The sequence below is a fragment of the Macrobrachium rosenbergii genome, chromosome 10 (assembly GCF_040412425.1).
Source record: "Macrobrachium rosenbergii isolate ZJJX-2024 chromosome 10, ASM4041242v1, whole genome shotgun sequence".
NCBI classification, from domain to species: Eukaryota; Metazoa; Arthropoda; class Malacostraca; order Decapoda; family Palaemonidae; genus Macrobrachium; species Macrobrachium rosenbergii.
In genome coordinates this window covers 75352286-75371711 of record NC_089750.1, presented here as the reverse complement: position 1 = coordinate 75371711, position 19426 = coordinate 75352286, and the positions used below count along the sequence as shown (strand labels likewise).

The window sequence follows — 19426 nt, the reverse complement described above, 5'->3', positions numbered from 1 at the left end:
TAGCTAACGAAACAATTGTCAGAAACATTAAAAGCACACATCAAAATATGGGAAATGATCTTTTGGACTCCAAACTGTGAACAGGGTTTTAAGTAAACTTTTACCGTTTCAAGTAAAATTTTACTTAAAATTTGGATTTAAAAATCTGACCAAGTAAAACAGCACAGCCTAAAACATACTACCCAAAGTAAAATTATCAATATATTCCATATTTACAAGTAGCAAAATTGTAAATTATATCCGTTAAGATATAAAAATTATTTTTTTTTCCTTTTCCAGGAATTACTTTCTTTGATATTCTAAATCTCACTACTAAGCTTTCAAAATGAAATATGGATGCGTAAAAGTCTATTAAGATCTCATTTGGAATTGATTATATAGGCCTATATGAGTCTTAGTAGCCTACTGGTACACCTATATGGTTAGCTTACATTTCTCCCACATTACTATTTACATTCTTCTATAACTGCTATATAAAAGTGTACTTTACGCTAAAACCAAACAGAAACTCGAAAAAGGAACTTAAGACTAGAATAAATCATAGTATAAATGACGTAATGAAGAAACCGTTCTCATCAGGAATCTCTTAAGATAACTAAAATATAATTTTTTTAGCTGTCAGTAGAATAATTAATAAAGTTATTGGCCGAAATACTTCACCAACTTGTAAATGACACGTCTGGTAATTGTGTAATTCCTGTTAAAGAGCTGTAAACGGGAATTAGGCCTAGTTTCCCGTGTAGTATATTATAGTTTTACATCCTTCAGCTATAAAATTACTATTATCATACGAATTAACATTAACTTAATAAAAAAAAAAGAATCATATAAATCGTATGTAAACGAATCTCTTTTTCATGATCAATCATTATAAAATAATGGCTACAATGACTGCTTTACATTCCTCAACAATAGAGTTACCAGCATCATATGAATTAACATTGACTTAAAAAACAAAAGAATAATACAATTCGTAATATGTAAACGAATCTCTTTTTCATGATCATTCATTGCATAATAATGGCTACAATGACTGCGATCAATGTTCGCATGTAAACCAAATAATTTTTTCGCAGCGAGCTTTGAATAATGGAAAATCCATCACGGTTGTGGGGCATTCATTTCCTGAAAGCGAATTTAAATCTCGCGCATGAATAATATTTTGAAAGAGAGAGAGAGAGTGGATTTACATTTACACCAGATTTTGCAAGCATGAATATCAGTGATGTTTCCAACACACTGAGAGTGTGGAATTTATCACAGAATTATTGTATTCGTTTTGAGTAAAAGCGTATTGTACATAATTCGTTGGTGTACACCAATGGTCTTAAACTTTTTTGCCTTGCGCCCCCCTTCTGCATTATGGATAGACCCCACGCCCCCCTACCCCCGAAATTTTTGTCAACTATAATCTATAAACAATATGTTGTCTATTTGTATGCTATTATACCTATCATAACAATAAAAGACAATTCATAAACAAGATTTGAAATTAAAGTTTACTTGTATTTTGAATTTTTGGCATGTTTTGAGATAATAATTAGAAAATATACGGAAGCAGTGATAACGTTTTTGGCAATTTTGTAATTAACATCACAAATTTTAAAAAAAAATAGGCACCATCTGGCAACTCTGCTTATGGCCCCCTTCGGCTTCTGGCGCCCCAGTTTAAGAATCACTGGTGTACACACACGATATTTGTAAAATATATATATATATATATATATATATATATATATATATATATATATATATATATATATATATATATATATATATATATATATATATATATATATATATATATATATATATATATATATATATATATATAAATATATATATATATATATATATATATATATATATATATATATATATATATATATATATAAATATATATATATATATATATATATATATATATATATATATATATATATATATAATTACAAGTGTGTGTGTGTGTGTGTGTGTGTACAAAACGAACTTTGTACAATACGCTTTTTGCTCATCACTAATACAATAATTCTGTGATAACTTCCACACTCTGTGTTTTGAAAATATTGATATTCATGCTTGTAAATTCAGGCGTAAATGTAAATCGACTCTCTCTCTCTCTCTCTCTCTCTCTCTCTCTCTCTCTCTCTCTCTCTCTCTCTCTCTCTCTCACACACACACAAAATATTATTTATGCGTGAGATTCAAATGCGCTTTCAGGAAATGAATGCTCCATAACTGTAATGGATTTTCCACTATCCGATGCTCGTTGCGAAAAAATTATTTGCTTAACACGCTAACGTTGATCGCAGTCATTGTAGCCATTATTATAAAATGAATGGTCGTGAAAACAAGGGGATTCGTTAACATGTTACAAATTATATGATCCTTTTGTTTTTCAAGTTAGGCTAATTCACTTGATGATGGTAACTTTATTGTTGAGGAATGTATATAAATATATATACATATATATTATATATATATATATATATGTAATGTGTGAGTAATATATATAACATTTCATAGACATACAAGCCACAGGGGACACGTGACCCCTATGGATTCTGAAAAAAATATATCACCTCAGGACGGGGGCTTTTATGAGAGAGAGAGAGAGAGAGAGAGAGCGAGCTTGCAACAGGAAGCTGTTGCAGGAGAACGGAGGCAAGAGTGACGTCATGAGGGTAACTAGGGGAACAGGACACAGAGCAATTGATAACAACGATGCATTTTAGTGTAAATGTAATGGACAATGGAACTGTGATTATATATATGAAAAGCTTGTTATAAAACTTTTCGTGCATTAAAAATATGAGTACAAAAACTTAGAAAGCTTTTGTCCAACTACTGAGGAAAAATTTTTTTTAATGAACGAAGCCGTAGTAGCTGGATGAAAAAATCTAATTTTTTGTACATGTATATATATTTTGAATCCGTAAGAAGCTTTACAACTGTTGTTTTTTATATATATATATATATATATTATATATATATATATATATATATATATATATATATATATATATATATATATATATATATATATATAAGCTGTTTCTCCAAGCAGGTGTTTCAAGAGTAAACACAAGACCACAATTACTGCCAGATTCATACTTTTAACGTCTGTTTCATAGACCTACATAGAAAGGAGCTTAAAAACAGCTTTCTAGGTCTTTCTCTCCTCCCTTTACCGCTTTTCAATACCGAGACACGAATTCACGCAAGAATATGATGGACGGGGACATAAAACGAACTATTACAAAGGAAGAAAGCTGTAACGATTTCTTAGGCCTAGACCTATATTCGAGTTGGTCTGCACAATGCAGCTGCTTAGTTACGAATTGCACCCGACGATCAACAAGCATCACTCGTTCCACTTCAAACAAAGACCATAATATGGACACGACGTTTGCATCTTCATTTTTACATCTCCGCTCTCTAGTGAATGACGCAACTCCCTTTGTGATGCGTTTCATCATTCCACGAATGCCACAGCTCATCTTCCCAGCGACCAAGTTTATTTTAAGGGATTTTACCGCTAATGCATTGTAGGAAAACTTGTGTGTTACGTGCGTCCGAGAGAGAGAGAGAGAGAGAGAGAGAGAGAGAGAGAGAGAGAGAGAGAGAGAGAGAGAGAGAGAGAGAAATTGCGATATTTATCAAGAAGGCACGTCCACCATTAATTTGGGCTCCGTCTCTGGGCATCGTTCAGCGTGGGTTCCCCCCCCCCCACCCGGGGGCGAGAGAAGATGACCGCGGGTTCAGTCAGCTCCGTTTGTGCTCCAAGGTCATCTTCGGGAGCTAATATGCAAACAATGCTTCCGGGTGTTTATAACAACGAACCATTATTAGGAGAATACTTGGGCTTCCATTGACAATCCTCGTGAATGTAGGGGGTTCTTATCTGGGGAAAAGGAGCCATTTTTTTTTTTTAATTCAGAATTACTTTTGCCGTTAGCCTACTCGCAGAGAAGACAATGTCTGCCTGCCATGTTGGATATCATGCACGAGATTCACAGGTAAGTCATGCAATACTGTAATACATTATATAAGCTGAACTGCGCAAACATAACCCGTCAGATTAGTCTGCAAGAGCATCTAAATAAGCAACGCTGCTATGGACTGAAAGCGAAGGTCGTGAAGCGCACACCACTACTAATATTACGCCGGTGGGCTGTCAGGTGCTATGCAAATATCATCATGAATAAACGATAATGATTCATTTATATTAAGTGGCTCCTGTTGTGGGACAATTCAAGGAGTGGTTCGTCATGTCCGAGAAGGTATTATTGAAAAATCTGACATATGATCAGGCAAAACTGTAAAAACCAAAGCCCTTTGAAATTACTGCAACTACTGATAGTCCTAGCCACAGTATAAAGGTTAGCCATTGCTAACCTTTCACCACTTTCCCCTTCTTAAGTTGAAATTATCAGGATGGACAACCTTGCCGGAGTGCTTTCGCATCAGCGGAAAGTAGGAAAATACTCTTTTGGCGAAGTGAGGACCGATGATGTTTAATTTACCAATGATCCTGAATGGCTTTTGTAATCTTAGTCTCTCTCGGCTGTCAAGAACTTCAGGGATGCCTCGTGTATGGAAGTAGAAAGTACGTTATTATTTAAGCACGGGGATGAGGAAGGTAGCCATACTCTTTCTAAGCAAAGTACGTTACTATTTAAGCACAGGGATGAGGAAGCTAGCCATATTCATTCTAAGCAAAGTACGCTACTATTTAAGCACAGGGATGAGAAAGGTAGCCACACTCTTTCTAAGCAAAGTACATTACTATTTAAGCACAGGGATGAGGAAGCTAGCCATACTCATTCTAAGCACGATCTCTAAACCATTTAAACTTTAATGGAACACATGGTAGGCTACTAGAGACAAATTTTCTGACACTGTGGTCCACAGTAATGAGCTTGTACCTTACTATACAAAGGATTTACAAAGTTTAACAGGACATGAAACTCCCAGATGGACTTTCAAGAGTTCCAGACAGAAATCTGATTCGGCGTAGGCCTGTCACCCAACATTTGGAGGAGATGAAAGGCCTATACTATAAGATCTCAACCCGTTCCGCAGGCCCGCAGCCAGAACCTTCTAGGCCTAAGCTCGCCTCCACCTTCAAGAGGCACAAAGGTCTTTCGCTTCCCTTAGCAGTTACACCCCGCCCACTTCTTCTTCTTCTTCTTCCAGTCTGGCATGGGCTAGAAAATGTTCGTCCCTTTGCTCTTGAAATGTGATACTGACGAGGTGACGTGAACTGGCACCAAACTTGCATCATTTTTGTTTCTTTCCGGTTCAACGACTTAAAATTATTTTATATATATACATATATATATAATATATATATACACACACACACACGCTTTCACTTTCATACACCAGTTCCTGTTTCTTGTACATCCATTCCTCACTGACGTGATGTAAAAACAAAAAGCTACGGAGAGGTCTTCTCCGTATAGCAAAAATCACGAGTTGTTTTCCCATTAAAGAATATATATAAAAAAACACTATCTACTCATAAAAAACAGGGTATTGTTCGCAAAAGCTTCTTCCTGTACCATCAGATACGGGGCGAGACGTTAATGGCTACAAGACTCATATCTTTTGTTCTGCCATCATTGGAAGATTGTTTCCCTGTCCGAATTGTCAACAGTCCGCTCCTCCCGGGACCTTGATCTCCTCTTTGGGAAGGGAATGACCCAACAGAGAGAGAGACTATGTTACTTTTTCATTTCACGAAACTTGAGCAGATATATTATTAGTCTCCAGTTTAGACTGGAAACTGAGAGAGAGAGAGAGAGAGAGAGAGAGAGAGAGAGAGAGAGAGAGAGAAAACAAGAGAGAGAGAGAGAGAGTCTATATTACAGTTTCATTTCACGAAACTTCAACAGAGTTATTAGTCTCCAGTTTAGACTGAAACTGAGAGAGAGAGAGAGAGAGAGAGAGAGAGAGAGAGAGAGAGAGAGAGAGAGAGAGAGAGAGAGAGACTATGTTACAGTTTCATCAGAAATCAACAGAGCTTATTAGTCTCCAGTTTAGACTGGAAACTGAGAGAGAGAGAGAGAGAGAGAGAGAGAGAGAGAGAGAGAGAGAGAGAGAGAGAGAGAGAGAGAATTGTTACAGTTTCATTTCACGAAACTCAACAGAGCTTATTAGTCTCCAGTTTAGACTGAAAACTGAGAAGAGAGAGAGAGAGAGAGAGAGAGAGAGAGAGAGAGAGAGAGAGAGAGAGAGAGAGAGAGATGACAGTTTCATTTCACGAAACTTCAACAGAAGTTATTAGTCTCCAGTTTAGACTGGAAACTGAGAGAGAGAGAGAGAGAGAGACTATGTTACAGTTTCATTTCACGAAACTTGAGCAGAGCTTAGTCTCCAGTTTATACTGGAAACTGAGAGAGAGAGAGAGAGAGAGAGAGAGAGAGAGAGAGAGAGAGAGAGAGAGAGAGAGAGAGAGAGAGTCGTGTTTCATTTCTTCTTCTGCTCTTCCACGCTGTGGCTCCGTCGCCGCAGCGTCACGGAATGTACGGCATTTCTCTACCTGGCCGATACCTGTCTTTCCAAGGGTCGGTCTATCTGATTCTGTGAAGGGAACACTCGGACTACCTGTACGAAGGAGCCTCGATGATGTTATCTCACCGGCTGATGAGTAGCCTACTCGTTTCGTCGCACAAATTAAATAAATAAAATTCTGTAAGCACCAGGGTACACTATTCTGCCGAGTCTACAAAATTTTCGAAACTGAGATATGCCACCTGTTTGGCTATTGAAACACTGATACACAAGTTACTGCAGTTTCAGAATGATTCTTCAATGCTTTATTTTTTTTTTATCTTTTATTTAGAAAAATACATTTTACAGTTCACTTTACTATTCAATACATATACAATATATGTAATTTAAGTAAAAAATCAACAAATGTGTCACAATATTTTATGTATATAATATACTTTATTTAGGGGGTCCCATTTGCAGTGTCTGCAAAACCAGCAGTAGGGCATGGGAAAACGGCAATATCTACCATTTTTCTAAGTTTTGTATTTTTGCAGATACTGCAGGCTTCCATTTTATGGAGGGTGCCGCGGGCGAAATACGACAAACAAAAAAAAACTCCTTTTTAAACTTGTCGTCTGCACAGGAGGATTTTAATTCGAAGATGCGACTAGTTCCGGGAAAATGAGTCTAGAACCTTCTTAGACTATTGTCCGAAACACAGGACAGAAGAGATTGGTTGCCATGGCAACCACCTGTTGGAAGCTGACTAGGAGAAGGAGGCTGCACAGAGAGAGAGAGAGAGAGAGAGAGAGAGAGAGAGAGAGAGAGAGAGAGAGAGAGAGAGAGAGAGAGACTACACCTTACACTGAGCAACCTGGGAATTCTGTCGGTACAGCTTTTAAAATATTTATTAATTCCTTTCATTCTCATTTTCTTGTCTTTTAAGCTCTTACTTATTAGCCCAGTTCACATACTGCCTGCAAATACTTGTAAATACTTGTTTTTATATCCATTAATTGTATATAAACACCCAAAAATTTGTAAAAAAAAAAAAATATTGACAATTAAAATTAAATATTTTCAAGACCAACTACCAAAACAAACTTGAAAGATTCCATTTGATTTCCAAACATCATCTCCAAGAAAGACGCTAACTACCTTCCTCAGAGGAGAATGTGTTGCCAAGTCTGATGCAAGACTGAGGGGGTGGGGAATTCAAGTGGTCAGCAGTCAAGTGACCGAGCAGATCATGTTAAAAAAGAAGGGATCGACCAGCGAACAAGAGACTACCATACAAGATACTATCAAACAAGAAACTACCGTACAAGATACTAGCAAACAAAAGACTAGCAGACATTTTCGCTCCAAAACGGAACCCCGAGATTCAAGTTTCACCAAAATAATAACACTGATTAAAGATAACTTTGATGCATCAGCACGGGTTGGCCTGCCCACAGAATCTTCCTGTTGCATCACATGTACAGTGCATATGATTCTGTTGTTTTATTTAGCTGAAAAACTTAAATCTTAGTCATTTTTTACAATTTCAATGGTCACATTATGCATACCCTTCTTTCACATTATTTTACGAATGTTTACATTCTTCACTGGCTCAATAATTATACAAAACACTTTCAGACACTACAGTCCCTTGGTTATATTACAGACATTTTCCTCAGCCGCAGGCCATACGATTCCTTTCAGACACTTTCTTTTCTGCAAGTCATACAATTCCTTTCAGACACTTTCTGCAGTCCATAAAATTCCTTTCAGACACTTTCTGCAGCCCATACAATTCCTTTCAGACACTCTTTTCTGTAGGTCATACAATTCCTTTCAGACACTTCCTGCAGTCCACAAAGTTCCTTTCAGACACTTTCTGCATTCCAGACAATTCCTTTCAGACACTATTTTCTGTAGGTCATACAATTCCTTTCAGACACTTCCTGCAGTCCACAAAGTTCCTTTCAGACACTTTCTACAGTCCATAAAGTTCCTTTCAAACACTTTCTGCAGTCCATACAATTACTTTCAGACACTTTCTGCAGGCCATACAATTCCTTTCAGACACTTTCTTTTCTGCAGGTCATATAATTCCTTTCAGACACTTTCTGCAGTCCATAAAGATCCTTTCAGACACTTTCTGCAGTCCATAAAGATCCTTTCAGACACTTTCTTTCCTGCGACCCATGCAATTCCCTTCAGACACTCTCTCCAGTCCCTACAGTGCCTTTCCGCGAGAGAGAGAGAGAGAGAGAGAGAGAGAGAGAGAGAGAGAGAGAGAGAGAGAGAGAGAGATACGCTTAGTCATACGGTTTACTGACCCTGCCTGCCTTCCTGCCACCGTGTTTTCAATTAGCCTACATTCCCCATCCACAACACGCTGTAATCAAACTCGACCCGTCCTTCCTCGTTCTGCTGTAAATATTCTGGCAGCAAAGGTACGAATCAGCCGCCAAACACCACGTTTCATTTTCCTCAGATACCACATGGATTCACGCGTCGTTTCCGAACTCAATACGCGTCCGTGGGCGGAAACTTCTGAAGCTTTTGGAAACATCTGAAGCTTTTGGAAACATCTGAAGCTTTTGGGTTAAGCATAAAGGACTGGACGTCACCTTCCAATTCGTTAGCGGCGAAAAAGTCGTTAAACTTTTGGTAATAACTGTCTTCGTGAATATATTAAGCATTCGGAATCAGTATTACACACACACACACAAACATCAATCATACTATTTACCAGGGCATGTGTGTGTGTGTGTGTAAAATGAGAGAGAGAGAGAGAGAGAGAGAGAGAGAGAGAGAGAGAGAGAGAGAGAGAGAGAGAGAGAGAGAGAATATTACAGTTTCATTTCCTGAAACTTGAACAGAACTGTAACATGAACTGAAAATGAAATTATCATTTTGTGACAGGATTCTGTTTCACGAATTTTTGTACCTTTCGTAACAATGCGTCATTTGCCAGAGAGAGAGAGAGAGAGAGAGAGAGAGAGAGAGAGAGAGAGAGAGAGAGAGAGAGAGAGTGGGGGAGGCGAGGACACTTGCTTTCAATCCCAAAACACGTGCTGGCTAGCTAGCTCTCCGAACACTTGTGCCCAAGTGTCGAGCCAAAAGCAAATCACTTGCAAAATACTAAGAGCGGTTCAGTTAGACCAAACTGATGGGGTTATTAACGAATAAGGTTAACGAAGTCTCAAATAACTGTGACACTCCAATGGGTTCCCAGCAATCATAATGAGAAGTTAGGGTGACGCTATACAGTAGAATTACTGTAATGGGTTACGGCAATCAATTAGGTTCGGAGCAACGCCTGGTTATGGTGAAATTCAAATAGGACCTCAGCAACACTCATAATGATAGCGATAAAAAAACCTACGTTAAATATGAAAATAAACAAGGATCAAATAAGACTTCATTAAACATCAAAAACAGCAAGAATCAAATAAGATCCCATCAAACATTAGAAACAATGAGAATTGAGTAAGACTTCAAAAAAACATTAAAAACAATAAGAATTGAGTAAGACTTCAAAAAACATTAAAAACAATAAGAATTGAGTAAGACTTCAAAAAACATTAAAACAATGTGAGTCAAATAAGAACTCACCAAATATCAAAATAAAACAAGAATCAAATAAGACTTGATTAAACATCAAAAACAGTAAGAATCAAATATGATCCCACCAAACATTAAAAACAACAAGAATCACATAACTCAATAAACATTAAAAACAAAAAGAATCAAATAAGATTTCATTACACATTAAAAACAATAAGAATCAAATAAGAGTTCCTTAAACATCAAAAACAATACGAATCAAATAAGATCCCATCAAACATTAGAAACATAAGAATCACATAACTCATCAAACATTACAAACAATAAGAATAAAATATGATCCCATCAAACATTAAAAACAACAAGAATCATATGACTCAATAAACATTAAAAACAATAAGAATCAAATAAGACTTCAATACACATTAAAAACAATAAGAATTAAATAAGAGTTCATTAAACATTAAAAACAATAAGAATCAAATAAGGTCACATCAAACATTAGAAACAATAAGAATCGCATAACTTATAAGACATTAAAAACATTAAGAATCAATTAAGAACTCATCAATCAATAAAAACAATTAAAACCAAGCAAAACCTTATCAAACATTAAAGACAATAAGAATCACATAACTCATCAAACATTAAAAACAATAAGAATCAAGTAAGATCACACCAAACATTAGAAACAATAAGAATCACATAACTCATCAAACATTAAAAACAATTAGAATCACATAAGACCTAATCAAACATTAAACAAAACAACAATTGAACAGGCCATTACAAACACTATACACAATAAAATAAAACTGCCCTAAGGTACACTAATGACTGTAACTTTTAAAAAATGGGAATAAACACTATAGACCCAATATACCCTGTAGAGCATTGAACAAAAGCTGCATTAGGGTATACTAAAGACAATAACCTTGAAAAGTAAGCTTGAGTGTACTGTACAATTTCATTAGAGATTAGTAAGCCTGGTGTCACTGACTGCCCTGAAACATTCCCCTTTACCTTCTAACAGAAGCGCTGAAATGATTTCAGTAGTTCAGAGGTCACAGAAAATTTTAAAAAGTGGAAACAGTCCAAATTCAACAAGTAGTTATATTCAACATATTTTTGTGTGCTAAAAAATCTGTTCTTGTTACCATATATAAGAATGGCTGTTTCATATGGTACCGACTTGGGGACTGTGAGGTAAGTTTTCCTGGCATTTTTGAGTGAAGAGGCCCACAGATCTTTACTCTTCTCCCTCTCTTGAATAATGCACTGTTTGTGCACTACTATCCATTTCAGGGACCACGAGTCATCGCTTTTCTCAAATATCTTTCAAACTAGTTATTTGATCGAAATGGTACTTTGACACAGTGTGCAAGACACCTCCCACTAATTTTTGGTAATACAGTACAGTGCATTGTCAAATCGTTTTAGTTAAGGCATTTACTGTCGACTGACATGGTGTTGCCAAGCATCGCCAAACTATGAATTCAAATGTCCTTTATCCCCATCCCGTCCCTCCCTTTCTCTTTCCCTCCTCATTCCTCCCTCAACCCACTTTCCTGGCCTCCCCATCTCCGGCCCCCCCTTTCCTGTCTATGGGGGATAGCAGACGTTCGATTGCACAGATTAGTCCTGCTGACTCATGCAACTTTGCCTTTAAAAGTCAAGAGTAAACGCCTTAACTAACACCATTTGACAATGCACTATATTACCATAAATTAGCAGGAAGTGTCTTGTACACTGTGTCAAAGTACCATTTCGATCAAATAATCAGTTTGAAAGATATTTGAGAAAAACGATGACTCACAGTCCATGAAATGGATAGTAACTTATTTGGACTTGCATTACACAAAGTTTCTTCCAAGCTTTCTCTGCATTTGCCTTTTATGAATACGTACCAGTCTTAACATGTACTCTGAATATCACAAGTTTCAGGAAGCTATTGGAGTTAAACATAAAGAAAAGTTGCATTAGAACTACTTCAGATGTTAGCTGAACTGTGACTCCCATAAGCTTTGGTCTGCATTCTTACACAGCTTTTTTAATGTTGAAACTTCCTTAGGAGAGGTATAGCTTTGACCGCCAGTTTTGATAATGAAATGGGTAGCATAGTCAACTAGGGTAGACTTGAATTCAAACAAGTCTCTCAATATCTTACACTTGATGTGTATTTAACAGTTTCTGTCAACTGAAAGGTCAGTGAACCGTTTCCATAAATCAGTGGCATACTGTACAATTTTATATGGTAGAGACTTCAGTAAACTTGGAAAATATAATGAACCTATGTGTAAGAAGACTGAACAATGTTTATCGTTACCATAAATAGTGGTAACCACAGTGACGAGGGGGACATGAAGACCTGCTGGTAACGATAATCAAATGTGGTTTAGTCTTCTACCATGTGGGTTCATTATACAATGCAACATATGGTAATTATTAGTTTGTTCTGAGGTAAATTGAAATGACCACTGGGAATGTACAACAATTGGGACTCTTCCACCAAAAAATCTGTCTGTCCACTTAAACACAAGGAAAAAGCTGTTCTGTGAGGAGTAATATAATGTTGATGCATGGACTTGGTTCTAACCTTATCTATTAGTTATGTACTGACAATACAATTTAATAAAATAGAAAGTACATTAAAATATTTTTAAAAAATGGAATGCAGACACTAATGTATCCTATATTTACTATCAAGGTTGTCAGTCATCTAAAAATCAACCATCATCACAATATCTTTCACCAAAGCACATCCAAACAAGTATAATTTTTCCTACCTGATCCACTTTCGTCTCTCTTCCTCGGTTTCCGATGTTTCTTGGCGGCCTCCTTGTTCTGTTTAGCAGAAGATGCTACGCCTTTGGATGCAACCGAGTCCTTGCAAGGAGCAGAGGGTTCTTCGCTCGGTGTCTCTCCAGATTTCTCAACGAGCTCTGATCCACCTTCCCTGGTAGACTTCGCGCTCTGCTTTCGGCGGCGGGTCTTCCACTTCTTGCGAAGTCGATCTGCCCAAACCTTATCAAATTCTGGGTCATGTGGAGGAGGAATGATCAAATTTTCATTCTGCTCGTTAACATCTACATTCAGAAGATTTCCTCTGTCACCATTATCAGGACCAGACTCTAGGGTTTCTTTGTCATTTCTGGAAGCACTATACTCACTAGCGGGCACCTCAGCAGCAGGCCTGAAGACTTCATTATGAGGATCCTTGTCATCCTCACAAGAAGAGTCCTTGTCAGCACTTGAATGAGTGACTGTCTCTTCTGTAAAGCGAAGGCAGTTATCGTTATTACTAGTTTTTTCTGAATCTTTTGCTTCAGGGTATAAAGCATCTAACTGAGCTTTCGAAGAGGCTGGCTTTTGTACATTTTCATCCAAGACTTTCTGTATCTTTTTCGGTCGGTAATACTGGCTCTCTTCCGCTTCTGATTCTGGAGGAGTAGTTTTTACAGAGTCCTCTGCTGCTATTTCAGAATGTTTCAACTTATCTTGTTTAATATCACCACTCTCAGGACCACCTGAAGAAAGAAAGAATGGCTGAGATAAACTGGAACTTTCAAGTTTCTGATTTTTATCTCCTATATCTCTGCTAACAGATATTTTAGAAACCTTTGCACATCTTGGTGAATCACTAGTGCTTTGCTGATTTCCCTTTGGCTGCTCCATTACTTTTGCTGTTGGCCTTGGAGCACTCCTCAGTCTTATATGAGGCTTAACAATGTTATTTTTAACAGCAACGTTCCCCGGTGGTAGGTCTGGAATATTTTCTCTTGCTTCTCCAGACTGCCCTCCTCCTGCAATGTTGTTAGGTATTATACCATCCTGCTTTGAGTATTTGCCCTTTTTCTGTGAGAGTTCCTCATCAAACAATGGGGATGTTTCCTGATCAGAAGAGGGAAAAGACAGAGAATTTCCAGGGGTAGCAGAACTATTTTTAACATCTAATGGGATTGTGGCACTGGCTGATTTATCTGCAACAGTTTTACAATCAACAGTCTGTGGAATATTGACACTAGTTGTCTGTGGTTTTGGAGGATGTGTTATATTATCGTGAATCTTTCTCTTTCCCTCTGAATGACTATACTCAAGTTTGACTGTTCCCCTAACTTCAGTTTCTGGCTCAAGGATAGGTAAATCACTGGCTGGAACAGGGACAGGTCTGTTTACACCAAAGCTAACCCACAGACAAGAATCTGAGTCCTGACCAGTTTCACATTTTTTTGTGGTTCTCTCTGGTCGAGCTCTTAGATAAGATAATTCGAGCTTCTCCTGAGAGGAATGCTCATTTTTGCCAAGGGGTTCACTTTCTTTTTTCACTACAGATGAAATATCTGGGACTTTTTGCACCCCTGTATCTTTTGCTGAATTATCTGTGTTGACACTCACTGTTTCCTGAACTGTTAATGATGGCGTGGATGGAACACTTTCACAAGTATTTTTCTCTGTGGGGGACAACGTTGAAGGTTTTTCCAGTGGTGAGTGATCTTCTCCAAGAACCTTGCTGTGACTGACCTCTGATGAAAAATCTGAAGTTGTCTGGTCTTCTGCTGGTTCTTTTTTAATCTTTGACTTCTGTTTAATTCTAAGGCACTTGGACACCTGTTTGGAGTGCCAGTTTCTTAAAAAACTCCTTCCTTGTTTCTTACTCAGTAACAACCTCTTCTTTGCAAGAACCCCTCCTCTGACCCTGCCTCTTTGGAATTTAATCTCTTTCTTTACGAAAGCTGGCGTTTTAGCTCGAAAGACTTCATCCTTTGCAATCACTGGCATTTTGGGTACCGTAAGCTTTCCATCACTGTCCTTTGGGCTCGGCACAGGGTCTAGGTCTGGCAGATAATCTGAAAATGAATCTTCCTGGATATGCTTCTCTTTTGGGCTAACTTGTTTAACTTTTTCACACACTCTTTCAATATTCTCCGAATAACTGTACCCTGGCCCTGGAATGGGCCAGAAAAAGCTATCTTCACTGTTATCCCCAGGCTCACCTGGAGCAGCGACTACCGAAGGAGATTCAGCATCCTTACTTTTTTCTGGATCCCTTAAACTGTCATCACACCTCCCAGCAATTCCATTGTTATCGCATCTTTCTAATCCAAGGGAATCATTACTATCCTCTCCAAAGAGTTCGAGGTGTCGTTTATACTTGTTTCCCCTGGGCGCTTTCCTCATTTTGTTTCTCTCTCTTTCTTTCTTATCTTTTTTGGATTTGTGCTTTCTATGCATAACATGTGCCTTAGAAGAGGACTGGCCATCACTCCTTACCTTATTTGAGCAAGAATATTCTTTGTTTGGTCCATTACCCCTCAATGTTAATACAATTTTTGGGATTCCATTTTTATTACAATTGTCATTTGAAAACTTTTCAGTAGGCAGTGGAGTTTCCATCTTTGGCCGTAAACGAACTTTTAATTTCATGTAATTAAGATCACTTTCAGCATTAACAGGTTTCTCATCGTCATTACTGGAACTGCAACTATCTAAACTGGATCTAACATCTGTCTCTCTACTTTCACACTCAAAATCTTCACTTTGACCTAAAGAGTCTACAGAATCGGTACTTTCTGAGCTAATCTGTTTGGGTTTTAGTTCATCAGTAACTCCTAACTGATATTCAACCTGAGCATTTGTTTCAGAGGTAAACTCACTACTACGAGAAATCATCAAAGAGTGCTGAGATGCTGTGCAGTTGTCACCACTTTCTGAAGGAGTACATGGGAGACCTACTGTTTCTGAAGCATCTTCCATTACATCATTTTGTTCAAGTGGTGCAGAAGGTCTCTCCTCCTCCAGTGGAGTCTGAGGAGAATCTGCAGATGCACAGGGAGAAGGAGGAGAATCACAAGGGGAAAGTGGTGGTGCTGGGGAAATCGGTGAAGATGGTGAACTTCCAGGTGAATAAGGGGAAAGCGGAAAACTTTGTGACTCACCTTTACCCAATGCACCTGCAGAGTCTGACTGGATGAATTCAGGTGCAGGAGAAGGAGGTGGGGAAAAAGGGAGGGAGGGGGACTCACACGGAGATGGGGGGGATGGTGTTGGAGATGCTGATATTTCGGGGGAAGTGCAAGAATTGGAAATGAGAGCTGGAGACTCACAAACATTTGGTGAGGCTGTGTGCGGACTCCAAGACACAGGAGAGTGCCTCATTTTTGGAGAGTAAGCTATGAATGAATCTGGGGTCCTTTGTACAACAGATGACGAGCACTGATAAGCAACTGCTTTTGTTGCTGAAGTAGTTTGCTTACATGATGTAGCTACAGTGTAACTTGGAGAGGTGAAGCCAGGTAAAGCTTTAACTGATGTTGTGGACACACAGTTGGTTAACAAAGTGGATGGACATTTTGTAGAAGGAACTGAAAGATTTTTTGCACTTAACAATTGCTTATCACTAGGTGAGCTGTTTTCTTTGATTTTATCACAAGATTGTAGCAAGATGGGAGAATCGGACTCAGCTTCCACAGCTGAAGAGCGTCTGACCAATCTTTTTTCGCTTTCACTATCTTGATACCTAAACACTGCGTTCATTGAATTATGATTATTAGGTAAACTGTTTTTGTTATTGTCACTACCCTGATCCCTTACAGACTTTACTTTGTCTCCCCTTACATGATGGGTATCACTACACTCACTGTCACTGACGCACCAACTACTCACAGCAGGCGTTTTGACACAGTTATTTTCCCTAATAAGCAGTTTATCACCCCTGTCACTGTGGTTGCTAACAACTGCCACTTCAGTGTCTACAATTGCCTCTAAGGGATAACTCTCTTCAAGGAACACACTTTCCACTCCAGTTTCAGTATCACTCTCCTCTAGTCTTTCACTGTTAGTCTCACCATCACTGCGTGTTGCATTCTTTTCACATCCAAATGGGGAACCGCGGTCATAGAGAACTTCCTGAGTGCAACCTTCAGTGGCATCCTCCATGGCCTGCCTTATCTGACTTTCCCCGCCATCATAGCCAGTGTTTTCACCACTGCTTGCTTCAGGAGCACCGACACATCCTTTGGCTGCTGACTGGACGGGTAAAAGACGGATTGTTCCAAAGGCATGAAGACTTCTCAGATCCCCTCGAGGCAGACCATCTTCCAAACGATGCAACAACACAATGGGCTGCTCGAGCACCCCGAAAGCTGGTGTGGACAAGTACGTTGGCTGTGGACTGAGAGCTTTGGTACCACACAGAGAACAGGGCCGAGCGCGCCGGGATGCTGGTCTGGGTGTCTGACTGTGGCTGCTTGGGGAAGTGGAAGATGAGGAAGAGGATGTAGACAATGGAGAAAATGCAAAGGGTACTGCTGGAGCGGAGGAAGACAAAAATGAAGAGGAGGAGGGGGGCGAGGCGTAGGAGGAGGAGGAGGAGGAAAAGTTGGGGTGGGAAACAGGTGGGCGTGTGGCGGTGTGTCCACCGAGGGAACCTCTACCATCCAATTCTGAGGGGCAGCCTAATCTTCCCCCCTGGTAGTGAGCAAGGTGTGGCGAAGGTAGTGTCGCACCAGAGGAGGAGGAGGAGGAGGAGCAGGAGGAGCCTGTCAGCAGAGAACTGTGCTTAGAATTTGCATTTGTGGCAGTAAGCGTCTGTTGTGGTTGGGCAGCCATCTCTACGGCACAGGCTCTTCATGACGACCCGCCACCTGCCAGGACCAGCAACACACACACACGCACACACACGCCGCAAACACCTGGGGCACCACCTGCAATGGCACACCTGTGATGATGCCTCCGCGGCAGCAGCAGCTGTCGTTCTCTGACTCACACCGACAACACTTGACGCTGTTGCCACAACCAGTTGGGATATAAGAGTCTGTTCCTCGACCAACGGTCCCTCACTCCTGAAAGAGAACACCGACCGATTACTACAGTTGCCCTTCCACTCTGCCCGCATGCAATTAATAAGCAAAACACCAGTGACATCTCAAGATATATATGTATACATTATATACATATATATATATACATACTATATATATACATATATGTATATATATGTATATACATATATATATATATATACTGTATATATATATATATATAAAATATATGTATACATATACATATGCATACATATTTCGGATACCAGTCATAACTGACAAGAATGATAAATAGGAAAAGTAAAATTCAGATTGTGACCAATTTCATCCTAACATTCGTGCATCAAAACGTCCTCCATAAAACCACATATGTCTGATGATGCAAATGTGACCTTTTGAGGTGATAACATAAATTTAATATACCGTTTTAGAATGATTAATGTATCTATATAAAGCGTCAAAAACATCCAAATTCTAAACAGGAAATCTTTCCTTTTTTTAGCCCTAAACCGCTAAACTATTTTTAGCAGGAAACGCTAAACTTTCCCAATCCCAAATTTACCGAGAAGTGTCCCGCAAGGAACTTAACCTCTGCTCTGGATCTTGGAACTAATAAAAAACAAAAACAACAACAGTAGATCATCATCAGTACCAAAAAATGTAATCAGATCTATAAGCATTTAAAAGGAATTCCCAAAGTCATCTTCAAAGAGAATTCCTCGCATAAAATAATCTCCTTTAGACACAGGAAAAAACAAGTAGAAAATGCGCCGAAGTTTCTTCAGCGCAATCGAGTTTTCTGTACAGCCGCTACAGCGTATAATCAAGGCCACCGAAAACAGATCTATCTTTCGGTGGTCTCGGTACAATGCTGTACGAGCCGCGACCCATGAATCTTCTACCACGACCCGGTAGTGGCCTATCCTATATAGCTGCCAGAGGCACGAATATGGCTAATTTCAACCTTGAATAAAATTAAAACTACCGAGGCTAGAGGGCTGCAATTTGGTATGTTCGATGACTGGAAGATGGACGATCAACATACAACTTGGCAGCCCTCAAGCCTCAGTAGTTTTTAAGATCTGAGAAAGGACAGAAAAAGTACGGACAGAGAAAAGTGCGGACGGACAGACAAAGCCGGCACAATAGTTTTCTTGTACAGAAAACTAAAAACTACAGAACTGATGAGAATTGACTGTAGTAACACGATCCATTCACGCAGCAAAGTGTCCGGGAAACCGAGTCATTCCTTTCAAAGAGAGTGAAACAGGACTCTCAGTCGACAGTCAATCAATCAATCGGTTTCACAGGCACGTCAGGGCTTCGCCGAATGTCCATCTACCCTGCGTTTGTGACCTCAGGTCGTGCAACGTCCACTAAAGCGACTAAACATTCCTTTCTTATTTCCTTCCTCATGACTCCCGGTCATGTACCCCTTGGTCCGCTGCCATGCCCAACCCACTGCCTGCTTCCCTGAGCTGTCTACCACTCTGGTATTTCCTGAACTGGTGATCCTTTCTTGTAAGTGCTTCTCTTCTAATTGATTT

At 39.0% G+C, this 19426-nt stretch overlaps 1 protein-coding gene across 5 annotated transcripts in view; it reads right to left on the bottom strand.

Moving 5' to 3' along the window:
* Positions 1–19426, bottom strand: part of LOC136842908 (platelet binding protein GspB-like) — a 50871-nt gene that overhangs the window by 12662 nt on the left and 18783 nt on the right. For all 5 annotated transcript variants that reach the window (XM_067110857.1, XM_067110860.1, XM_067110858.1 and 2 more), the window contains one exon: positions 12846–17900. In XM_067110857.1, the coding sequence (XP_066966958.1) occupies positions 12846–17667 (4822 nt within the window). In that variant the 5' untranslated portion in view covers positions 17668–17900. The remainder of the gene's footprint in view (positions 1–12845; positions 17901–19426) is intronic.